The 22,176-nt window shown below is 43.0% G+C and overlaps 1 protein-coding gene and 1 long non-coding RNA gene across 2 annotated transcripts; both read right to left on the bottom strand.

Moving 5' to 3' along the window:
* Window positions 1–6,635: 6,635 nt before the first annotated feature.
* Window positions 6,636–10,060, bottom strand: LOC107282001 (uncharacterized). The gene is made up of 5 exons (XM_026019974.2): window positions 8,257–10,060; window positions 7,742–8,170; window positions 7,624–7,665; window positions 7,438–7,548; window positions 6,636–7,320 (listed from the first exon to the last, which is right to left on the bottom strand). The coding sequence occupies exons 1-5, from the start codon at window positions 8,890–8,892 to the stop codon at window positions 7,306–7,308; spliced, it is 1,233 nt and encodes a 410-aa protein (XP_025875759.2). The 5' UTR covers window positions 8,893–10,060; the 3' UTR covers window positions 6,636–7,305.
* A 6,142-nt stretch (window positions 10,061–16,202) lies between these two features.
* On the bottom strand, window positions 16,203–19,104 carry LOC112939853 (uncharacterized). The gene is made up of 2 exons (XR_010734331.1): window positions 18,644–19,104; window positions 16,203–17,486 (listed from the first exon to the last, which is right to left on the bottom strand). It is a non-coding gene; the product is annotated as an uncharacterized lncRNA (long non-coding RNA).
* Window positions 19,105–22,176: the final 3,072 nt, after the last annotated feature.

The raw sequence follows: 22,176 nt of genomic DNA, 5'->3' as shown, positions 1-22,176 counted from the left end.
ACGGCTAGGATTTATCTAGCAAGGTATCAGCTAGGGTTTGATTGTGTGCTAGTCGATGCTAGTGTTGAACAGCATAACGACTAGATTTGGTGTCTTCTCTAGCCGGTGTCAGCAGACAACATATCGGCTGGAGGAATAGGGGGTGGGTGCAGGTTAATTTAGTGGGGCGGAAGTGTTACTCCGACAACCGTGAGTGGTTGTGGAGCGGCTAAGATCACACAGAGCCCGAGAGCTAATTGTGCGACGTGCTGTGGAGGTCGAGGGAATAGTGAAGCTCCGACCGTTGTACGCATCGAGGCGTGGGGTACCTAGAGCAGCACTTTGACCTTGGGTTTGGGTTTTGCCGGGCTTTACAACCAACGGTTCGACGTCGGGGCCAATATACCACACGAACGTCTCCATGGAAGGCGTAAAGTTCTAACCGGCGACTTTTAGTGGCTAAAGGGTATTTTGGAGTAAAAGGAGATATTTGAAAAGCAAATGACATTTAAATAAATCAAGGAAATTCAAATAAAATATTTAAATAGCAAATTTGGTATCAAAAGGTAGGGTTTGAATTTAGATGAATTTAGGTCCAAGTTTAACTGGAATCGGATCTACGGTTTAGGAGATATGGGCTTCTAAAGAATAGGATTCAAGTTAAATCTAGAAAATATAAAGTAGTACTGTGCAGGGGCCCACCTGTCAGACTTTTTCTTTTTCTTTTTGTTTTTCTCTCTTTTTCTTCTTCTTCTTCTTCCTCCTTCCTCCTGCTTCTTCTCTCTTTCTCCATGAACAAACAGAGAGAAGGGAGAGGAGGGGCGCCGGTACTCCGGTGGTTGAGAGGCTGCAACGTCGGTGGTAAAACATGTTCTCGAGCGACGCGCACCCGGGGAGGGTGACAGTCGGCAGAGAAAGTGAGAGAGGAGGCTGGAACGGTGCAGGCAAGAGCTCTGCTCTGGCAGCAAAAGAGGAGGTTGTGGTGGCTTGTTTCAGGAAGGGAAAGGGGAAAGGGGTGAAATGGATTCGCCTCGATGAGACGAAGCTAGTGGCGCGAGGACTTGGCCGACAACGCTCCGGTAAGGGAGATCGGCAGACGGCCGGCCATAGCTGGACATGAAGAAGAAAGAGAGAGAGAGCTCGGATGGATATGGAAGAAAAGGGCGACCTCGTCGTCCTTTTATAGGCAGTGAGAGGCGGTGAATCAAGTCGGTTTGTTAACAACCAAATTTGGTTATATCAGTATCGGAGATGAGGATAAGATCGAAGTAGAATCAAAGATGAAGATTGTTGCAGAAACAGAGTAGGAATCGGCTGGAGTCCGGATCGGCTACGATTGGATCGGCTAAGTCCGAGTCAGACTGGGTTAAGTGATACAGCCGATTCCGGCAATATGACTTATGTACGACATCGAGTTGAGTTGATATGCTTCAAGATGATTGCCACGTATGGATAGAGTCCTGAGAAGTCAATTGTATCTATTAATTAGGATATTTTATGTAAATTCCTTACAGATATGTTTGGGTAAAAGTCTGCCGTAAAGACTTATGGTATCTTAGAGTTTGTTAGAGATAAGAGTCATGTCCGATATGGACATAGTTTGTAATTTTCGGGTATAAATAGATCCTGAACCCCATGTAATCAATTAACACACATGTTCAATACAATTTCGGCGCATCGCCACCCTTTTGCTTTAGTTTTATTTCGACGAGTTCTTGCTTTCGGGTTGAGCTGCATCGGTTTCGATCTTCAACAAGAGGTAAAACTTGTTATGACGGCTTGCGTTCTCGGGATTAGTGCTTCCATCTTTATGATACTCTAATCTTGTTTATGTAATTCGTCGAGTTATTATATATCTTACATAATCTCTGGCAATATCGCTATCTAACCTACAATCGGCTAATATCTATCGGTAGAGGGCAGCCGATTAGGTTAGACATCGGTGTTGATTTAGATTATATAAGATATCTACCACCCTGTGAAACTTCCAGCGACTTGATTGTCTAGATATTGCTCTTCTTTTCATACTTAATGTTGCATCAGTTGAGTTTGATCTATTAAGTCGTGCTTAGAATATCAATCTCTAGCCTGCCTTCTGGTTGCTGATTAGGGTAGCATCGGAGTGTCAGCCGATCTTATCTGGTTTAATTATATTTGCTCTATATGCTTCGTTGACATGTTAAATCTGCCTTTTATATTAAGATCTTATTGCATCTAAGTATATTAAGTTTCTGTCTGGTATATTCTGCTTGTTTTAATATCTTAACATAGAGTTGTATCGGAGTATTAGCCGATACATGCTAGATCTATTTGATCGGCTATGCTATGAACATATATAGTTTTGTTGTTAATATATATTTCGATCTAAGTGATTTATACTGTCTCAGCACGGTGACCGATCTATCCCAATCACTTGATTTAAGTATATATCGACACCAGGATTATATATTTTTAATATCTACAGCCGATCGAATAGATTTAGTTCTTTATTATCTATTTATAACTGCCGATCGATTTACATATGACATCGGCTCGAAGATAAATGATATATCATCGGCACTTAGCCGATCGGCTATCATTTATGGATTTAACCACGGTTTCTTTGTCTTTATTTCTTGTTGATTGCAAGATCAAATCAACTGGCATGCTAGCATACCGGAAGGCGAGTTTTGGACTTGCACTGGAGTTAAGCAGATCTCCCAGGCCTCGTGTTATACGTCAACACGGTTGTAGAGGAGAAGATGGGGTTTGTCTTGGTGGTCTTGCGCAGGCAAGAGCTCTGCTCCGGCGGCAAAAAAAACTATTCCTAATTAATAGATAACTTGACATGCCGCATCCTCCTTGAATTCGGACTCTTCTAGATAAATTTTCTTTAATTGATCCGATTCCATCAAGAACACAACTGGTGGCGACTTGACAACTCCCATCGGCCGATTCTAAGACTCTGAAGCCGATACTGACTCTAGGCCGATGATGACTTCGGGCTTACCAAATTTTGGCGTTAACAGCATCGTGGAGGGTTCAAATTTCTATTTCTACACTAAGGACACAGTAGATGATCTCGATGACAAGCAAGGACAGGGTTTCATGTCGGCCGATGATTTGGAAGAAGTTGACATTGGTCCAGGGATAGACCAAGGCCGACATTTATCAGTAAGAATTTATATGCAGAATTCAGAACCAAGTTAATAGAGCTATTGAAAGAATATAGAAATTGCTTTGCTTGAGAATATTATGAGATGCCAGGATTCAGCCGATCGATTGTCGAACATCGGCTTCCTATTAAGCTAGGATATAAACCACATCAGCAGCCTCTAAGGAGATGTAAGGCCCAAATGTATGATGCTATCAAGGCTAAGATTACTCGATTATATGATGCTGGTTTTATTCAACCGTGCCGATATGTCGAGTGAGTTTCCAATATAGTTCCAATGATCAAGAAAAAAAAGGCAAACTTAGGGTGTGCATTGATTTTCGAGACTTAAATAAGGCTACCCCTAAGGATGAGTACCCAATGCCGATTGCCGATCAATTGATTGATGCTACTTCAGGTCACAAAATTATAAGTTTTATGGATGGCAATGCTGGTTACAATCAGATTTTTATGGCAAAAGAAGACATTCATAAGACTGCTTTTAGATGTCCTGGTGCAATCAGCTTATTTGAGTGGGTTGTGATGACTTTCGGCTTGAAGAGTGCTGGAGCTACATATCAGAAGGCCATGAACTACATATTCCATGATCTGATCGGCTTGTTGGTTGAGGTCTATATTGATGATGTGGTTGTTAAATCAAAACAGGTAGAGGACCACATAGCCGATTTGAGGAAGGTTTTTGAGAGAACCAGAAAATATGGCCTAATGATGAATCCCACGACGTGTGCTTTTGGTGTATCAGCTGGACAGTTCTTGGGTTTTCTTATTCATGAGAGAGGGATTGAAGTATCTCAAAGGAGCATAAATGAAATCAAGAAAATTCAACCTCCAGAAGATAAGACACAACTACAATCATTGATCGGCAAGATTAATTTTGTTCGAAGGTTTATATCTAACCTATCTGGGAGATTGGAACCTTTTAGACCTTTGTTAAGGTTGAAAGCCGATCAAGAATTCACTTGGGGGGCAGAGCAGCAGAAGGCTTTGGACAATATTAAGGCATATTTGAGTTCCCCTCCAGTTTTAATTCCTCCACAAAAGGGAGTGCCTTTTAGGTTGTATCTATCGGCCGATGAGAAGTCAATCAACTCGGTTTTGATTCAGGAGCTAGAAGGCAAGGAGAGAGCTATTTTTTATTTAAGTCGAAGGCTCTTGGATGCAGAAACAAGGTATTCTCCGATGGAAAAATTATGCTTGTGTTTGTACTTCTCCTGCACAAAGTTGAGGCATTATTTGTTATCCAATGAATGCACTGTGGTATGCAAAGCTGATGTGATCAAATATATGCTGTCGGCTCTGGTCCTCAAAGGGAGAGTTGGGAAGTGGATATATGCTTTAACAGAATTTGACCTCAGATATGAATCACCCAAGGCAATCAAGGGGCAAGCTATAGCCGATTTTATTGTGGAACATCCTGATGATTCAATCGGCTCGGTTGAGATTGTGCCCTGGACTTTATTTTTTGATGGGTCACTTTGCACTCCTGGTTGTGGTATCGACTTGGTTATAATTTCTCCTCGGGGGGCAAGTTTTGAATTTGCTTATACTATCAAACCTTATGCGACCAACAACCAGGCTGAGTATGAAGCAGATCTCAAGGGGTTGCAATTGCTCAAGGAGGTTGAAGCCGATGCTGTGGAGATCATGGGAGATTCTTTGTTAGTGATCAATCAATTGGCAAGAGAATATGAATGCAAAAATGATGTTTTGATGATCTACAACGAGAAGTGCCGAGAACTAATGAATTATTTTCGTCTGGTGACTTTGAAGCATGTCTCTCGGGAGCAGAACGTTGAAGCTAATGACTTGGCTCATGGAGCGTTAGGATACAAGCCGATGATGAAGGATATTGAGGTGGAGGTAGCTGCAATCACAGCCGATGATTGGAGGTATGATGTTTATCAGTATTTGCAGAATTCATCTCAGTCGGCTTCACGAAAATTGCGCTATAAGGCTTTGAAATATACCTTATTGGATGATGAGCTGTATTATCAGACGATTGATGAGGTATTGCTTAAATGTTTGAGTGCCGATCAAGCTAAGGTTGTGATGGGCGAAGTACATGAAGGTATTTGCGGTACTCACCAATCAGCTCACAAGATGAAGTGGTTGCTTCGGCGTACAAGGTATTTTTGGCCGACAATGTTAGAGGATTGCTTCCGATATTACAAAGAATGTCAAGATTGTCAGAAGTTTGGAGCAATTCAGAGAGCACTAGCATCGGCTATGAATCCTATAATCAAGCCATGGCCGTTCAGAGGTTGGGGAATTGATATGATCGGTCAGATCAATCCACCTTCAAGCAAGGGGCATAAGTTTATATTGGTGGCAACCGACTATTTTACCAAGTGGGTGAAAGCAATTCCTTTGAAGAAAGTCGATTCTGGGGATGCAATACAGTTTGTCAAGGAGTATATTATCTACCGATCTGGGATTCCTCAGACTATAACAACCGATCAATGATCAATCTTTGTTTCTGATGAATTTGCTTAGTTTGCCGATAGCATGGGCATCAAATTGTTGAATTCTTCACCATATTATGCGCAAGCTAATGGGCAAGCCGAGGCATCTAACAAGAGCCTGATTAAATTAATCAAGAGAAAGATTTCTGATTTTCCTCGGCAATGGCATACAAGGTTGGCTGAAGCATTATGGTCTTATCGGATGGTTGTCATGGATCGATTCAAGTTCCTCCTTATAAGCTTGTTTGTGGACATGAGGCAGCTTACCATGGGAAACTACAATCGGCTCAAGGAGAATAGATCTACAAGATAACTTAACAGCCGATGAGTATTACAATCTTATGGTAGATGAAACAGAAGATCTAGTTCAGTCCAGATTGAGAGCCCTTGCAAAGGTGACTAAAGATAAAGAACAAGTTGCTTGGCATTACAACAAAAAGGTGGTGCCCAAATCCTTTTCTAAAGGGGAGCTAGTTTGGAAATTGATCTTGTCAATAGGAACTCGCGATAATAAATTCTGCAAGTGGTTACCTAATTGGGAAGGACCGTTTCAAATATACAAAGTTGTGTACAAAGGGGCTTATATGTTGCAAGAACTTGATGGTGAAGTTTTTGGACGAGCTCGTAATGGAAAATACTTAAAGAAATATTATCCAAGTGTTCGGATCAATTCATGATCGGCTAAGTGTTGCCGATACATGTTAGCCGATGTGCTGACATCGCCTTGAGATGGCCGATATAAGTTATATCGCCCTTAGCAGTTTTTTCTACCATAATCGGCTGTATTTGCCGATATATGATGGCCGATATAGATTATATTGCCCTTAGTGGATTTTTCTTATCATAATCGGTTGTGCTTTGCCGATGTATGATGGCCGATATTTGACATATCGTCCTTAGTCCAAATTATAATTTTATCAATGTCTTCAACATTGCATAATTAGGGGGGCAAATATATATGACAAGTCTGGATTTCAAAAGCAAAATTCAAGAGCAAGCTTCACAAGCAGAAAGTTATATTACGTCCCAAAAGTTAAGTTTGCAAATTTAAAGTTGGAATTACAAGACTTAGCTCATCCAGACATGTATTTTTGGATGACCGATATTGCCCTTTGCCTAATATGATCTACTTCGTCTATGATTTGGGCATCGGCTGCATCAGTGCTTGGGAACACCTTCAGAGATTTGGTCAGATCGGCCAAGTGCTTGACAGATACTTTCAACTTTGACTTCTGATCCTCAATGCCTTTTGGCAAGTCAGCAAGCTTTTGCTGTTCAAGGGCGACCGGTGCATTGCACTGCTCCAACTCAGCCAAGAGTTCTATCTTTCGAGCATTCAGCCGATCAATGTTAGTTTGAGTGGGGTTTGTACCAGCCTCCAATTCATCAAGCTTTGCCTTCTTTTCATTGATAGAAACCCTGTTAGCTTGGATGGTTGCCTCAAGATCTCTTCTTTCACGCTGATCGGCAATCCTCCTTTGGGCTTTTTCAAGTTTAAGCCGATGCTGCTTAAGGTATGCTGCTGGAGTGATGGCATTCGCTAGCTCATCCGGGATCTTGTCATGGATTTCATTAAGTCTATCTCGGATGGATCCACAGCTTGTCACCAAGATTTCTAGAGAGCCTTCAAGCCTTTTTGAGATGTGTAGTAGAGTTGACTTGATATCATCAGCTAAGGGCACCAGAGTTTTGCTTGTTGTTTCTTCCTCTTCATCCAAGAATTGCCTAATGTCAAAAGAGAACATGTCAGCTAAAACCTAAAAAAGAGAAACGTTGGGATTATGAGTTATGTAAAAAGAGATGGCAGCCGATATGATTTGCAGACTTAAGGTATATACTTACAGGAATAGCAGGAGCTGGTGTAGCTTTTTCTTCTTCATCCACATGATGGCTGTCTGCAGCCGATGGAGTGTTTTCACTTGATTCAGGAACATGAGTTGGAGGACGAGGAGGCTGAAAACACAAATACCGATTAGCATCGGTTACTTAAAAATTGACAAAAGAGTGTGATGGGGTTAAAAAGTTAACCGATGGAGCTGGTGCTGGTGGCTTCTTGGAAGCAAACTTCCTCTGCAAGGAAATCAAAGTTGAGAATTGGTATAAAGGCATAATAAACTTAGACCATAGATTGAAAGCAAACACATACTCTTGGTTTGTATGTGGGACGTACTGGAGGTGATGGTGTTCTTTGAGGAGCAGGTGGATCAGCTGGAGTAGTTTGTTCCCTTGTTTCACTAATGTGTTCAGCCGCTTCATCTACATCTTCTACCGTTGCTTCATCCTCCAGGAATTCCGTTACATCTGGATCTATGGCTGGCAATTCATCGGCAGTGGTCTTTTGCTTCTTAGGTTTCTTCTTTGCAGCCGATGGTGCAGCAGCCGACTTTGCTCTCTTCTTCCTACCAGCATCAGGGGCTATCGGCACACGGGGCAGGCCGTGCAGCAGTGTTGAGGTCTTGGGGGCATTATAGCCGATGACTGGAGGAGATCGCCCACCACCATTGGGCAGAAGTCCTGGAGCATATTGAATCTCCATACCACTATTGCTGTGATGAGGAGGAGAAGATTCTATTGTCTGCAGAGAAAGAAAGAATTTACATGAGATTAAGATTAATGCATCGGCTTGTGGTTAATAGAATTGACAAGGGGCTAAATACTTACTTGAGGAACAGCTTCAGGAAACAGATCTGTCAGATACATTGAAGCCGATTGGTGAGATAAATGTTTCTTCCATTCTACCCACCATCGGTCAAAGGCTGCACTTCTCAACATCCTTAGCTTGATATTGTTGATACTACCCAAAGGTGGTCCTGCTATGTTCAGCAGCCGATCCATCATGAGTGTTGATGTGATCTCTCCTCTACTTTGGATCTTATCGGCAAAGAATAGGCTAATTGGCAGTTGACCCATGCCCAATTGCCTTGCAGCACTTATCGGATGATAGAACTCGTAGGTCATCTGAATGTTTTTGCCTTGGTGGATGCCAACAGGAAGGATGCAAGGGCTGATGGCTGTTGAGTATACTTCTATAGATTTGTCATATTTTTCGGAATTGATCTCTTCAAACCGAAAATCACCTGGCAGCTCAAAACCAGCAGATCCTTCGTATGCAAACCAGATCCTGGTGTTTCTGGGGAACCCCGTCATAAAAATTGTTGAACCACTCGCTGAAGGGCTTAGCCGATAGTTTGGATGCAATGCTGACCGATGCTGCTTCTCCGAAGGACATGCATCGGCATGTGGTGATCTTTTCTCCATCATCATCAATGATCGGCTCAAACCTTGGAAATCTTGCATCGGCTAGTGGTGGCCGATTGGCAACCATCCTGGTGTGCAAATTTAGCCAGATCTGAAGTAACCACCATGGACCCCCTGTGCCGATTGATATTCCAGAGGCCATCTTGGTTATGGTGGTGTTCAGAGTTTGGTACAGATAGCCTAGCAGATACTTTCCAAGGGGGAATTGTTTCTTTTCTACCAAGTTCTCGGCTACGTGTTGCCAGTTTGCAGTAGGACCACAGCTCGGACCACAGAACAAGATAGGCAATTGTATCTATTAATTAGGATATCTTATGTAATTTCCTTAGAGATATGTTTGGGCAAAAGTCTGCCGCAAAGACTTATGGTATCTTAGAGTTTGTTAGAGATAAGAGTCGTGTCCGGCAAGGACATATTTTGTATCTCGGGTATAAATATAACCCGTACCCATGTAATCAAATGACACACGTTCAATAACACTTTCGGCACATCGCCACCCTTTTTACTTTCGTTCTATTTCGACGAGTTCTTACTTTTGGGTTGAGCTGCATCGATTCGATCTTCAACTAGAGGTAAACTTGTCATGACGGTTTGTGTTCTCGGGATTAGTGCTTCCATCTTTATGACACTATAATCTTGTTTATGTAATTCGTCGAGTTATCATATATGTTTTATAATCTCTGTTAGTTTCGTTATATAACTTGCCATCGGCTGGTTTTTACTATTAGAAAGTAGCCGATAGGGTTAGATCTCGTTATTAATCTAGATTATATCGTATCTCTACCATCTCTTAGAGGTTTTCATCATCTTGTTTAGATCTTACAGTTATCTTTATGATTAATGCTGCATCAGATGAGTTTGATCTATTAAGTTTTATCTATAATTGTGATATCTAGCTTGTTTTATGATAACCCATAAAGATAGTATCGGAGTTTCAGCCGATCTTACCTGATTTAGCTATTCTGATCTTATATGCTTGACTGCTATGCTAAATTTGCCCTTTATATTAAGATCTTGCTACATTAAAGATAGAGAAAATCCCCTGTGTACCCATAAAAGTTCACCTAATCCCTTTTATACCCCTGAATTTTGCTGAATCCCTTACATACCCCTGAATTTTAGTTTGGATCCCTTCCATGCCCTTTCCGCTAGTTGACCGTTAGTTGATCGTTAAATTCTTTTGAAAAAGTCCATTTTGCCCTTTGCTATGAAGAAACATAATAAATTAATGAAGTATATTGTTGGAATGTAAAAATTTATTGGATGAGACTATTATATTTATGAGTATGTGATGCATCATATTATTTGTGACAAATTTACTTTTACATATGATATAAAAAGTTTATACTTATTTATTAGTTATTAAAAGTTCTTTTATGTAGCATATGTGTTTTCATAGTAATATAACAGATTTGTTTATTACTTCAGAACACATATGCTAAAAAAATCATTTAATAACTAATAAATAAGTATTATTTTTTATGTCATATCTAAAAGTATATTTATCGCAAATAATATGGTGCATAACTATCTCATAAACATAATAGTCTCATATAACAAATTTCTATGCTCCAACAATATGCTCTATTAATTTATATGCTTCTTTATACCAAAGGGCAAAATGGATTTTTTCATAAGAATTTAACGATCAAGTAACGGTCAACTAGCGGAAAGGGCATGGAAGGGATCTAAACTAAAATTCAGAGGTATGTAAGGGATTGATCAAAATTCAGGGGTACAGAAGGGATTAGGTGAACTTTCAAGGGTACACAGGAGATTTTCTCTTAAAGTTATGTTAGGCTTCTTGTTTAATATATCTTGCTTGTTTTGATATCTTAGTATAGAGTGGTATCGGAATATTAGCCGATACATACTAGATCTATTTGATCGGCTATGCTATAAACACCTATATAATCTTTGCTTTAATATATATTTCGACTTAAGTGATTTATACTGTCTCGGCACGGCGACCGATCTATCCCAATCACTTAGTTTAAGTATATACTGAAGTAAAGACTACATGCTGTTAATATCTACAGCCGATCGAGTAGATTTAGTTTTATTCTATTCATTCATTATTGCCGGTAGATTCCAATATGACATCAGCTCAAAGATAATTGATACGTCATCGGCAACTAGCCGATCGGCTATCGTTTATGGATTTAACCGCGGTTTTTCTTGTTTTTATTCTTGTTGATTGCATGATCAAATCAACTGGCACGCTCATAAACCTAAAAGCAAGATTTTGGACCTGCACAGGAGTTAAGTAGATCTTCCAGGTCAGTGTGTGTTTTTCATATCAACACAGGGCCAGAAAGTTTTATAATATAGAACGGAGGGAATAAAAAAACTGATTGATGGAAAATAAATTGGTAAAAAATAGTAGATGGGAAAAAAAGTAGCACTAAGTTGATAGGTTGGATATAAAATATCGTCGCGGGATCACAAAATATATATCTTACATTTAGGATAAATTTAAAGGGCAAAATCATTTATATTATGGGAAAATATTAACGGGCCAATGCAGCTATACCCGTTAGGGGGAGGTTCGATTGGGTAGATCGCTGGTTGAATGGATGGACGGTGGATGGAAGCAGGTGTACGTACTCCTAGGTGTATAGAATCATTTTCATATATATATATATAAACCATGCAGCAACATGGCCATGTAAATAAAAAAAAAGATAGGTCGATCTTTAGTCCCGGTTTGAAAACCGGACTACGGGGGTTACCAACCGGGACTAATAAGGGTTTCTCCACCAGTACATGTAGAGAGCATGCATGGAAGGCTATATATATATATATAGCTGGATTATTAAATCTTTATGTGATTGATGAGGGAGCTAACGGTGTTGAAAGTATCTCCATGGGTTTTCTCGGCGGGGAGATCATCGCTGTTCTAGCACAACCTTTCTTTCTAATTTATCCAATGGTTATAGCATCTTGGCATGTCTTTTTGGTGTTGTGATGTAGTGCCATGCTTGCAATTGTAAACTACTATATTAATGCAACTAATTGTCCATATATAGACAGCCTGCTCGCTTTTTGTTTCTTGTCCATTCACTTAGAAATTGGCGTCTATATTTTGACAAATCCTTGCATTTTTCCTGGTTAATCATTAGGTCTAGAAATATAATGATATATAGTTTAAATTTTATTTAATATAATATAAGAATATCTACAACAATCTATTTATCTTAACCAATCACAACTACTACTGCTCGTTTAATTTTTCTCACATAACTACTCATCTCATTCAATAATAACTCTTTATTCACATACTCATTGTTAATCTCCCAAAAAAAGCGCCAAATATATTGTGAGACGGAGAGAGTGATTATTTTGGAAGCAACTGCACCACAGGCCAGAAGCCAAATTCTGCTAATTAACTACTCTCTCTATCATATAATATAATATAAATGATTTTGCCCTTTAAATTTGTCCGAAATGTAAGATATTTTGTGATCCCACGACAATATTTTATACCCAACCTATCAACTTCGTGCTACTTTTTTTCTCATCTACTAATTTTTTTACTAATTTATTTTCCATCTATCAATTTTTTTTATTCTCTCCGTTCTATATTGTAAAACTTTCTGGCCCTGCCAATATAATATCAACCCAATTGATGAGAGAGAAACCACATAAAATAAGGGACTACTTAGAGAACTGTCGACAGTTTTTTAAGGAGACAACTTTCAAATCTAACTATAGTATAATTACAATATAATTTCGTATGTAAGTATAATGGAACTCGTATATAAATATTAAAATAATATATGTAACACTATATCTAAATTAAATTATATAGAGATGATAATATAGTTACAGTTCAGTTACACAGTAGTTACGATGCAGTTACGATGCAGTTACAATGCAGTTACATTGTAACAGGGTGTAACTGGAATATAACTAAAATATAACTCATCTAACTTCTCAAACTACACTTCCAGGATGGAGGTCCTGGGTTCGATCCCCTGCAAGCGCACACGCGCTGATTTTTTCCAAATCTCACACGAATCACGGCGCGGATCGCACGGTCAAAAAATCGAAAACCCGAATCACGGCGCGGATCACACGGTCAAAAAATCGAAAGTTTTCAGCCTCAAAAACTGTCGACAGCTAGCTAGCAAAACCGTAAAATAATAGTTTTGCACTTGTGTTTCTCCCTTCTTCCGGTCTTCCTCCGACACTCCTCTAACGTGCCCCCTGCTGCGCGTATGGTCATAGGCCATGCACGCATGCCCCGCTGCCCCATCCTCACTGCTACACCGCTTTCGCCGCGAGGGCGCCGCGGCCAACACCGCACAATCACGCTACTGCTTCTCGCGCACGCGCGAGGTAACAGGCCGCCTACACAACGGAGTCCTCAACGTTTCCGCGGTGACCACGTCGTCAACACCGCCATCCACGATGCCCCGCCCGAAGGCCTCCGCAACTGTCATCTTGTCACTCGGGAGGCGCTCATGTCCACTGCATCATGCGCAATTGTGAACGCGTGGCTGGTGACGGCGGCAACGGTGGGCATCGGGAGTGCGACGAGATCGGCAACCAGTCCCGAGGGGCACCGCCTATGGAGGCGTGCAGCTCGGCGGGCGCGTGCGCACCCAGGCAGGCCAAAGCCGTTGGAGAAGCACTTCTCCTTGGTGGCAATCACTGGTGCACTGGCACCCACAGTGGCGCAGACATGAGGGCCAGGCCAAGGCAGTGCTCACCGGCACCAGTGAGGGTGATGACGTGGACATACGGGGATGCACTTCTCCACGGTGCACAAGCTCGCCGTGTCCATTTGCATTACTTGGTAGGCTACAGAAACATTTTTTTTTCTATTACGTTGCATATATAGTCATTCTCTTTGGAAATATCATAATTGGAAAATTTAAAAGATCTATACATATAATTGGAAAATTTAAAAGATCTATACATATATAGAAGTGAGTGTTCTAAAGAAACATTCTCTCTTATACATTCATTGTGGATTAGGTGCAAAAAGAGGCCGTAAGTCAAGCAATTCGATTAAGATGGGGGAAGTAGGAAGATACAGTAAACCCATTCATCATGAGCAGAGACGACCATTTCATGCTTATTTAGTTCATAGAGAGGAATCAAATTAGTTCATTTAGATCAAACACAAAGACAACAGGCCGTGTAGGAAATGCAAAATAGGTGCACCCATTAATCAATCGTTTTATAGAGAGGAGTATTGAATTAAATTATACAGCGAAACTATTGTTTCAGAACAGGTCCATATCATGTTGTGTGGTAACACAACTGGATGGAATCAGAAAATGAAAAGGAGCAGCAAGACTGCTAGAAGAAATCACAAGAAGAAAGATAGGGACTTGACTCCTACAAATGAAGGGATTCATCTTACACGCAGTGCGGACATTATGGGTACCACATACCTACATGGCACATATATCAACATATTTTGGTTGTCATATTTTTGTGTAGTTTGTTTTGACCAGAAAAAGGTTGCTCAAAATAAAAAGAAAGATCCATGCAAGCTGAAATAATTCACACGATTGATAAATTTGTCGGTGATATGGGCCCGGGGGTATCAGGTTTAGAGGGAGGAGGCTGCCCCCCGATGCCACGTGGCCCTCCCCCGAGGGGAGTCAGGCCCGAGGTGGGGTGGCGGCCACTCCTTCCCAAAGACTAGTCGGAGGAGGCTGCCACCCGATGCCACGTGGCCCTCCCCCGAGGGGAGTCGAGCCCGAGGTAGGGCGGCGGCCACTCCTTCCCAGAGACTGGATGGAGGAGGCTGCCCTCCAATGCCACGTGGCCCTCCCCCGAGGGGGGTCGGGCCCGAGGTAGGGCGGCGGCCACTCCCTGGCCGAGACTAGAGGGAGAAGGCCGCCCCAGGCGCCACGTAGCTCCCCCCTGAGGTCAGGCGGCGGCCGCCCCCTCCCGTGACTAGGGGTCGGGCTCCGCCGACCCCCTCTCTATGTCTCCACGTACGGTGGGTTAGGTGTCCGCCTCCAGGTGCCCACCTACCCGCATTTATGGCAATCCAAGCGGTCGCGCCACACCGCATTTAATGCAGTGTGCAGTGCACTCAACCGGTCTGTGACCGGTCGAATGACTGATGGGACCCAGGATGTCAGGCGCACCATCGCGTATGTCAGGCGACGTGCAGCCCGACATATCCCATCAAATAATGATGGTGAGAGGTTCTCATCCTCTTATCCCAGCCGGAGTCGGTCCTCCCGCTCTGGTCAAAGCAAGGCTCCCGTTTCCCGGTGTAATAGGAGCCCAGAAGTCTTCACCCCTTAAATGGTGACTGACAGGGGCACCCCCCGTGTCAGGCGGCAAGATTTGACAGGCCCCATCATCAAGACGACGTGCGCTTGGCTTCCCAAGTCAAGAGACAAGACATGCATTTAATGCAAAGATTATAATACTTCTCCACCGGAGCTAGGTTAGGTTGTTGGGCCCATGTGGTAACCCCTTGAGGTATAAAAGGAGGTCCAGACCTAGTGGTGGAGGGGGGGACTACCGAGCGAACTGGCGCTTGGGTCTCGCAACCCCAAACACTTGTGTTCTACACTCAATCAATCAAGCATAGGAGTAGGGTATTACGCTTCTCAGCGGCCCGAACCTGTATAAACCCCTTTTGTCTCATCGTCTTTGGGGGATGGAACCCCCTCAAGATCACACAACTTCGCTCACCAAGCCCTCGAATCTCACCCGCTGCCCCCGGCCGAACTTACAAAGAGGGGCCTCACGGTTCCTTGGTGGAGTTCTTTCTCCGACATCTGGCGCGCCAGGTAGGGGACGCGTTCGTGATTTTTGAGGTTCTTTCGAGCGCCGGCGTGACGTGCGTCGCACCGCCAATGCGGGGGAAGGCGCAGCCTCCTCAGGAGAGCCGCGCCACCCCAGGCAGGGGGCTAGTCTCCCTGCATCTTCACCGGCCTCACCGAAAGGTACCACGGTAGTGTCAACCACTCCGAGTCCCTCCAGATCCACACGACGATCATAGAGGCGGCATGGGGTGACGACCGGGTGAAGGCGAATTTCTTCCCCATGGCCCTCTAGGGCCAAGCGCGGGGATCGCTCATGAACCTGCCACCTGCCTCGGTCTACTCCTGGGAGGACTCTTGCAGTTGAGCTCCGGGTGCCGTCGAAGCCCGGGACCCCCTGTGCTGGCTCTTCCGCAGCGGCTAGCTTTGGTCCCGCCGGCTGGCTACGGTGCCTGGCCCGGCTCAACTAATCGTCCTTTCAAGTTTCAAGTATTTTCAATTTTTCAATTCATCAGCTTGAAATCTTATATTTGATTTTGTCGGGTCCCAAAACTAATGATTTGGTAACCGACATGTTTAGACTGTATTAAGCCCTGGATCAGTAGATTGATACAGGTTCAACAATCTGGATCTTCATTGCATACATTTGAACAAGGCTCCAGAGAAGATAAAATATATGGATATTTACAAACTTGTGGCTAACTAATACAGCAGGAGCTATAGAATGAACCAACTCTAATGTTTTGCTATAGAGTTAAACCATCTAACAATACTAGACTTGAAGACTAGGTTTAAAGGGAACTAACTTATGTGATTGAACTCCCAGCTTCGATAAGAACTCCAAATTGACTCTAAAAAAGGTGGGGTTGAAGTAAGGGTGAGTACAACGTACTCAGCAAGCTATTATATTCAACATGAATGTATGAAATAGTAGTATTTGAGTAGGGCTAGATTTAATTGCAGAAAGCAGAGGATATAGAATAAGAAAGCCTGTAATGACTTTAATGCAACAATATTTAGTAAAATCTTGAATTAGGTTTCTAACCAAATACCATATGAGTCCCGGTACTCAATTCCATGAGCACGGCTATTCGAATAGTTTCATGAATATTCTACTGCAGTAGATGTACACTTTACCCGCAATCCACGACTTGCCAATATTCATTAGCTTAGTCATGGCCTAGTATTAGGTTATTAACAATAGTGGCACCTGTTCCATGAACTCTAGTCCCCATGCGCTCTGAACGTAACGTTATCAGCAGCGAGAGGAGTTCTGGCATTCCTGGGGTTTTTAGAGAGAACTGGATGAGAGACCCCACATCATCTCAACCAGGTTTCCATAAAATCACACACACAACTCATGAGTAAAAATCAATATATTTACCTGCGCCTCGATAAATATCATAGGATGCCCTGCTCGGCATAAGATTGCCTCCTGCGCGAGGACTTACAAAAGGAACCACTGTATAGAGGTACCATATTGTTAATTAACATAATATTTAGGTCTGTCCCCATTCTAGAAGCTGCAGTCGTACTCGTTCTTTTGACATAAGTATTTTGTGGCCATTATATCGACCGAGACAGTACTAGCCACCCGAAAATCAACCAAATCTTACGTACTGTCCCAATCTAAGTTCATTATATTTTTATGCAGTCTAACTAGGCAGGGCTAAGCAAAAGCTAGCATATCTGGTTTGCTATATGTTCAGGTTATGCATTCAAAATCATGAATGGCTAATGCATAGAATAGAGGTATAGAATATAGGGCATTTATGCTCAAAGGAGAGGAATAATAACTTGCCTTGCTCCAACGCAAATAAATCCGAGATAGGCAACCTGATTATCTGATCCTCGAAATACCACAGGTTGCCATCCAAAATAAAATAGACTCTACTAAGAAAGACGAAGAACCAAATTCAATAAAAATCATGAAATAGAAAGAAAGTGATGAAGAGCAAGAAGGGCTAGGTTTGGGGTATAAATATCTCCTTTAAAGGGGTATAAGGTTCTAAAGAGTTGGAGGCTAAAGTGGAGAGGGAATCAGGCAACTAAGGTTGCTTATATTTTATGGGAATGCTTGGTTGCTGAAAGGATAGAATGTATATTGGATAATTGAACTGGTTCAGTTGGTATATGGCTAGTATTGGCTGGTGGTAGGTTTGGGTAGTATAATACCTAGGGTTTGGTTATATTTAAGCCGATTGTGGATAGGGCAGCATATCGATAGGCTCTATATTTTATGTGTAGGTTCTAGTTAGTTGGAGAGTATGTGGCTGAGAGTAGGGTGGATATGCGATACTGGTGGGTGTGAAATTTGGATGATAACTGGAATTTGACTGGCAAGGTATTAGCTAGGGTTTGGTTGTATGCTAGTCGATGCTAGAGTATAACGACTTGATTTGATACCTTCTCTAGCCGGTGTCGACCGACAACATATTGGCTAGAGGAATAGGAGGTTGGTGTAGGTTTGGGTGGGGCGGAAGTGTTAATCCGACAACCGTGAATGGCAGCGGAGTGGCTAGGATCACATAGAGCCCGAGAGCTAACTGTGCGGCATGCTGTGGAGGTCGAGGGAATAGTGAAGCTCCGACCGCTATACGCATCAAGGTGTGGGGTGACAGGAGCAGCACTTCGACCTTAGGTTTGGTTTTTGCCGGGCTTTACAACCAACGGTCCGACGTCGGGGATAGTGGACCACGCGAACGTCCCCATGGAAGGCGTAAAGTTCCAACCGGCAGCTTTTTAGTGGCTAAAGGTTATTTTGGAAATAAAAGAAAATATTTGAAAAGTAAATATAAGTTTAAATTGTAAATTCAATTATAGGATTAAATCAAATATTTATTCAAATAACATTTGAATAAATCAAGAAAATTCAAATAAAATATTAAAATAGTAAATTTGGTACCAAAATGTAGATTTTGAATTTAGATGAATTTAGGTCCAATTTTCACTAGAATCGGATCTACGGTTTAGGAGATATGGGCTTCTAAAGAATGGTATTTAAATTAAATAGAGAAAATGTAAAAAGTCACTGTTGATGGACCCACCTGTCAATACTTTTTCCTTTCCTTTCTTTTCTTTTCTTTCTTCTTTTCTCTTTCTCTCTCCTTCTTCACGTCTTCTTCTTCCTCCCGTTACACAGAGGCTCGAGAGGAGGGAGAGGAGAGGGAGGAAGGGGCGCCGGTGTTCCAGTGGTGGAACAGCTTCGCCGCGGGCGGCATAGGGTGTTCCCGGGTGTTGCGCACCTAGGGAGTGTGGTGGCTGGACACGGGAGTGAGAGAGGAGGCCGGAACGGCGAGCACAATGGCATGAACCGGAGAGAGAGAGAGAGCTCCGGTGAGGCTCGATTGAAAGTGGGAGTGAAGGGGAAAAGGGCTAAAATGGGTTCTTCGGTGTACGGGGAGGCTGGTGGCGAATGGATTTGATTTAGGATGCTCTAGGGATGGAGATCGATCGATGGCCGGCGGTGGTCGCCATAACAGGAGAGAGAGAGAGAGGAGCTCGGCTCATGTGTGTGGAGGGAGGAGACCTCGCTGGCTATTTATAGGGGACGATAGGCGGTTGTCGAAGGTCGGTTTGGAGGGGGAGGATGAAGGGGACACGGCGACGACGGCGTGGAGAAGAAGTACACGGCGTCGGCTTTGATCGCTGATTGGCTGGTGATGGCGGTTCGGCTCGGCGGCTGACGTCGGCGAGATGAGGTGCGGCTGACGTCGGGCAGCAATTCCTTGGCGTCGACGGCGGTATAGCGGCGGCGGCATAAAGATGCGGGCGACGGCGTCTCTGGTTCGGTGTCACGTCTGAAAAATTCACTAGTAATTTCCGAATTTATTTGTGCATAAAACCCTCGTACAGGAATCAGCCGAGGTATACAAACTGACAATTTAATATACAAATCCATCATAATAATAACATTACATACTTACAAAAGAAAAGAAAAACAGCAGCGGAATAACGGTCTAGCGATGGCTTTAACTCCACTCCTACAGGCAACTCAACTGGGGTATAAGCCAAACGTTTTCTCCTTCTGGATCCTTTTTCTTCAACTGAGGTTGATTGATTATTACAAGAATGAGCATATGATATACTCAACAAGCTACATAGCAAATATGCAAGTGCACAAGGATACCAAAGGATGGCATAATATAGGGTTCATTTGCGAAAGCAGCATTTAGCAAAGATTTAGAAGTAAAACAGTAGAGTAATTAATCATCAATTTTAACCAACATTGCACAGCACCCCAATGCTGCACATGCCCAACCATCCTGAACAACCATACCCAGCTGTACAGATCTAACTCCAAGCCAGGAGCTAAGAAAATTATTACCAGTTATAGCATCAATAATTATTGTGAGAGGTGTGAGACTAATCACGAAAAACATTTCTCAACCCGCCCATGACCGCGGGCACGGCTATTCGAATAGTTTTACTCTGGCCAGAGGTGTACCACTGTACCCACAAGACACAGCCTCAACATCATGTTTACCATGTATCGCGATACTGGAAAGTACCCGAATAGAGGCTGTGACAATACCCCCTGCACAACACAACTCACCACAGTGCACCATACCTGGATCATAATCACCCCCTCTATAACCAGAGGCATGGACTCCCCAGCGACCCCCACGGACTTCTCGCCGCTTCTCAGTCTGGCACCCCGTAATGAACCATGCTATACAAAAGGTAAAGTCGTTGCCCACGCTGGTTGTGGTTGGTACGGTTAATGTCTCACAACAGTAGCTCGCGAACCGGTCCTTAATTGTCATGAGCACAACCTTCAAAATCATATGCTCACAACCCACCATTGTCAAGTTTTAATTATCAATTAATTATCATAACACGATTAACCATCATGAGCTACCATTAAATATAATCATAAGTGATAGTGTAACATTAGTTATCCCAATTATGTGATAATGTTTCTAAGCATGGCTAAGCAATTTTATATATATATATATATATATATATATATATATATATATATATATATATAGCATTTAGCTGAACCAAACTAATATATAAGGTTCAAGCTAATTAATTTATTACCCAAGGTATTAAAGAATAGGGTATTCAATGCAAATTGGCCATAATAAAGGAATAGGTTCATACCACCCGGTGACATTCGAAAATAAATGCACAGTTGAAATAAATAGAGAATTTAAATATAGGATCAACATGCTCAAAGGATTGTGTTTAGGATCTGTGTGACTTGCCTTGCAATAATCAGTCTTCAATTAATCTTCTTGAACACTTCCGACGCACTCACGAACCTTCGCAACGACGGAAACGGCATGCTAACACGCAAAACGAAAAAAAATAATAAAAACCAAATAAACAGTACATAAAAAGTAAACAAACATGTAGATCATGATTTTAGATAAATTTAGAGACTTGAACGGCCTCATTCCGACTTCATATGAATTAGTTATGAATTTTACAAGATTAAACTGATTTTAACATTTATTTTTAGAAGGGAAAAGGGCTTTATGACATCATCGATGACGTCATCACCTGCGAGAGGCTCTGAACCATGAGGTCGCCGGAGCTAGAGGACTCGGCCGGGTCTTCCGAGGACTCCAACGCGAAGAGGACGACGATGCGAACTCACCGGTGCAAAGAACAACGACGGACGACGACGAACGACGACCGGCAACGAGCTCCGAACGGCGGCAAAGTCGGGACGACGACGGCAGTGGCTTTCCTGCGACGAGCAGCGGCAACGTATGGGTGGACGGGCTTCTTCTCGGTGCTGCGATGCCGACAACGGCCTCGGGGTGAACCAGCGACGACCGCAACAGCGAGGAGGATCGGCCGGAGATCAAACCGGGACGGCGAACTCGGCCTTCACGGTGACAGCGGCTTCCGGCAGGATTTGGCGGAGGGAAACCAGTGGCCGGGGTGAAGATCAACCTCGCGGAGCGGAGGGAAGTGGCGGCACTGATCGGGAACGGCCGGCGCGACTGGAAAAGGCGGCTGGAGATGGCGGCCGGAGTTGGAGAGTGAAGGCGAGCGTGGGGAGGCTGCTAGGGTTAGGGAAAACTTCAGGAAACAGGGGGAAATCGAAGAGGAGGCCGAGGGGATGCTATTTATAGGCAAAGGTGGAGGAGATCGGCTCGGGAACGGATGGATTTGGTGAAGGAAGTTAGGATTTATCCCGAGTTCACCCGGATAAAAACGGCCAAAATTCCTCGGATAGATAACGAATTTGATGAGGGTTTATTGGGGATAAGATAGAGGAGGTAGAGAGGAATTCGTTTTTGCAATCAATTTGGGAAGGGAAGCAACGGATTCACCGGATTTGATGGAGGAGACGGCGGCTCTCGGGAAGAACACGGCCTCTGGAGCTTGAAGACGCACTGTAGCGAGAGGGAGGCGAATTAGACTTTTCTTCCTGGGCTGGCTGAAAACAAAGCAAAGAAAGAAAGAGGAGGAACTCGGCTGGGCCGACTTGGGCTGCACAGCACGCGCGCGAGGGAGAGACATGTTGGGCTGAAATCAGCCCAACGGCTTAGGAGAGGATTTAAAAACTTTTTCCAATTAAAATAATCACTGAAATGATCTTTGAATTGTTAAAAATACT

This window comes from Oryza sativa, chromosome 8 (assembly GCF_034140825.1).
Source record: "Oryza sativa Japonica Group chromosome 8, ASM3414082v1".
Taxonomy (NCBI): Eukaryota; Viridiplantae; Streptophyta; class Magnoliopsida; order Poales; family Poaceae; genus Oryza; species Oryza sativa.
Note: the sequence above shows the minus strand (reverse complement) of the source record. Positions and strands in the feature narration are given on the sequence as shown.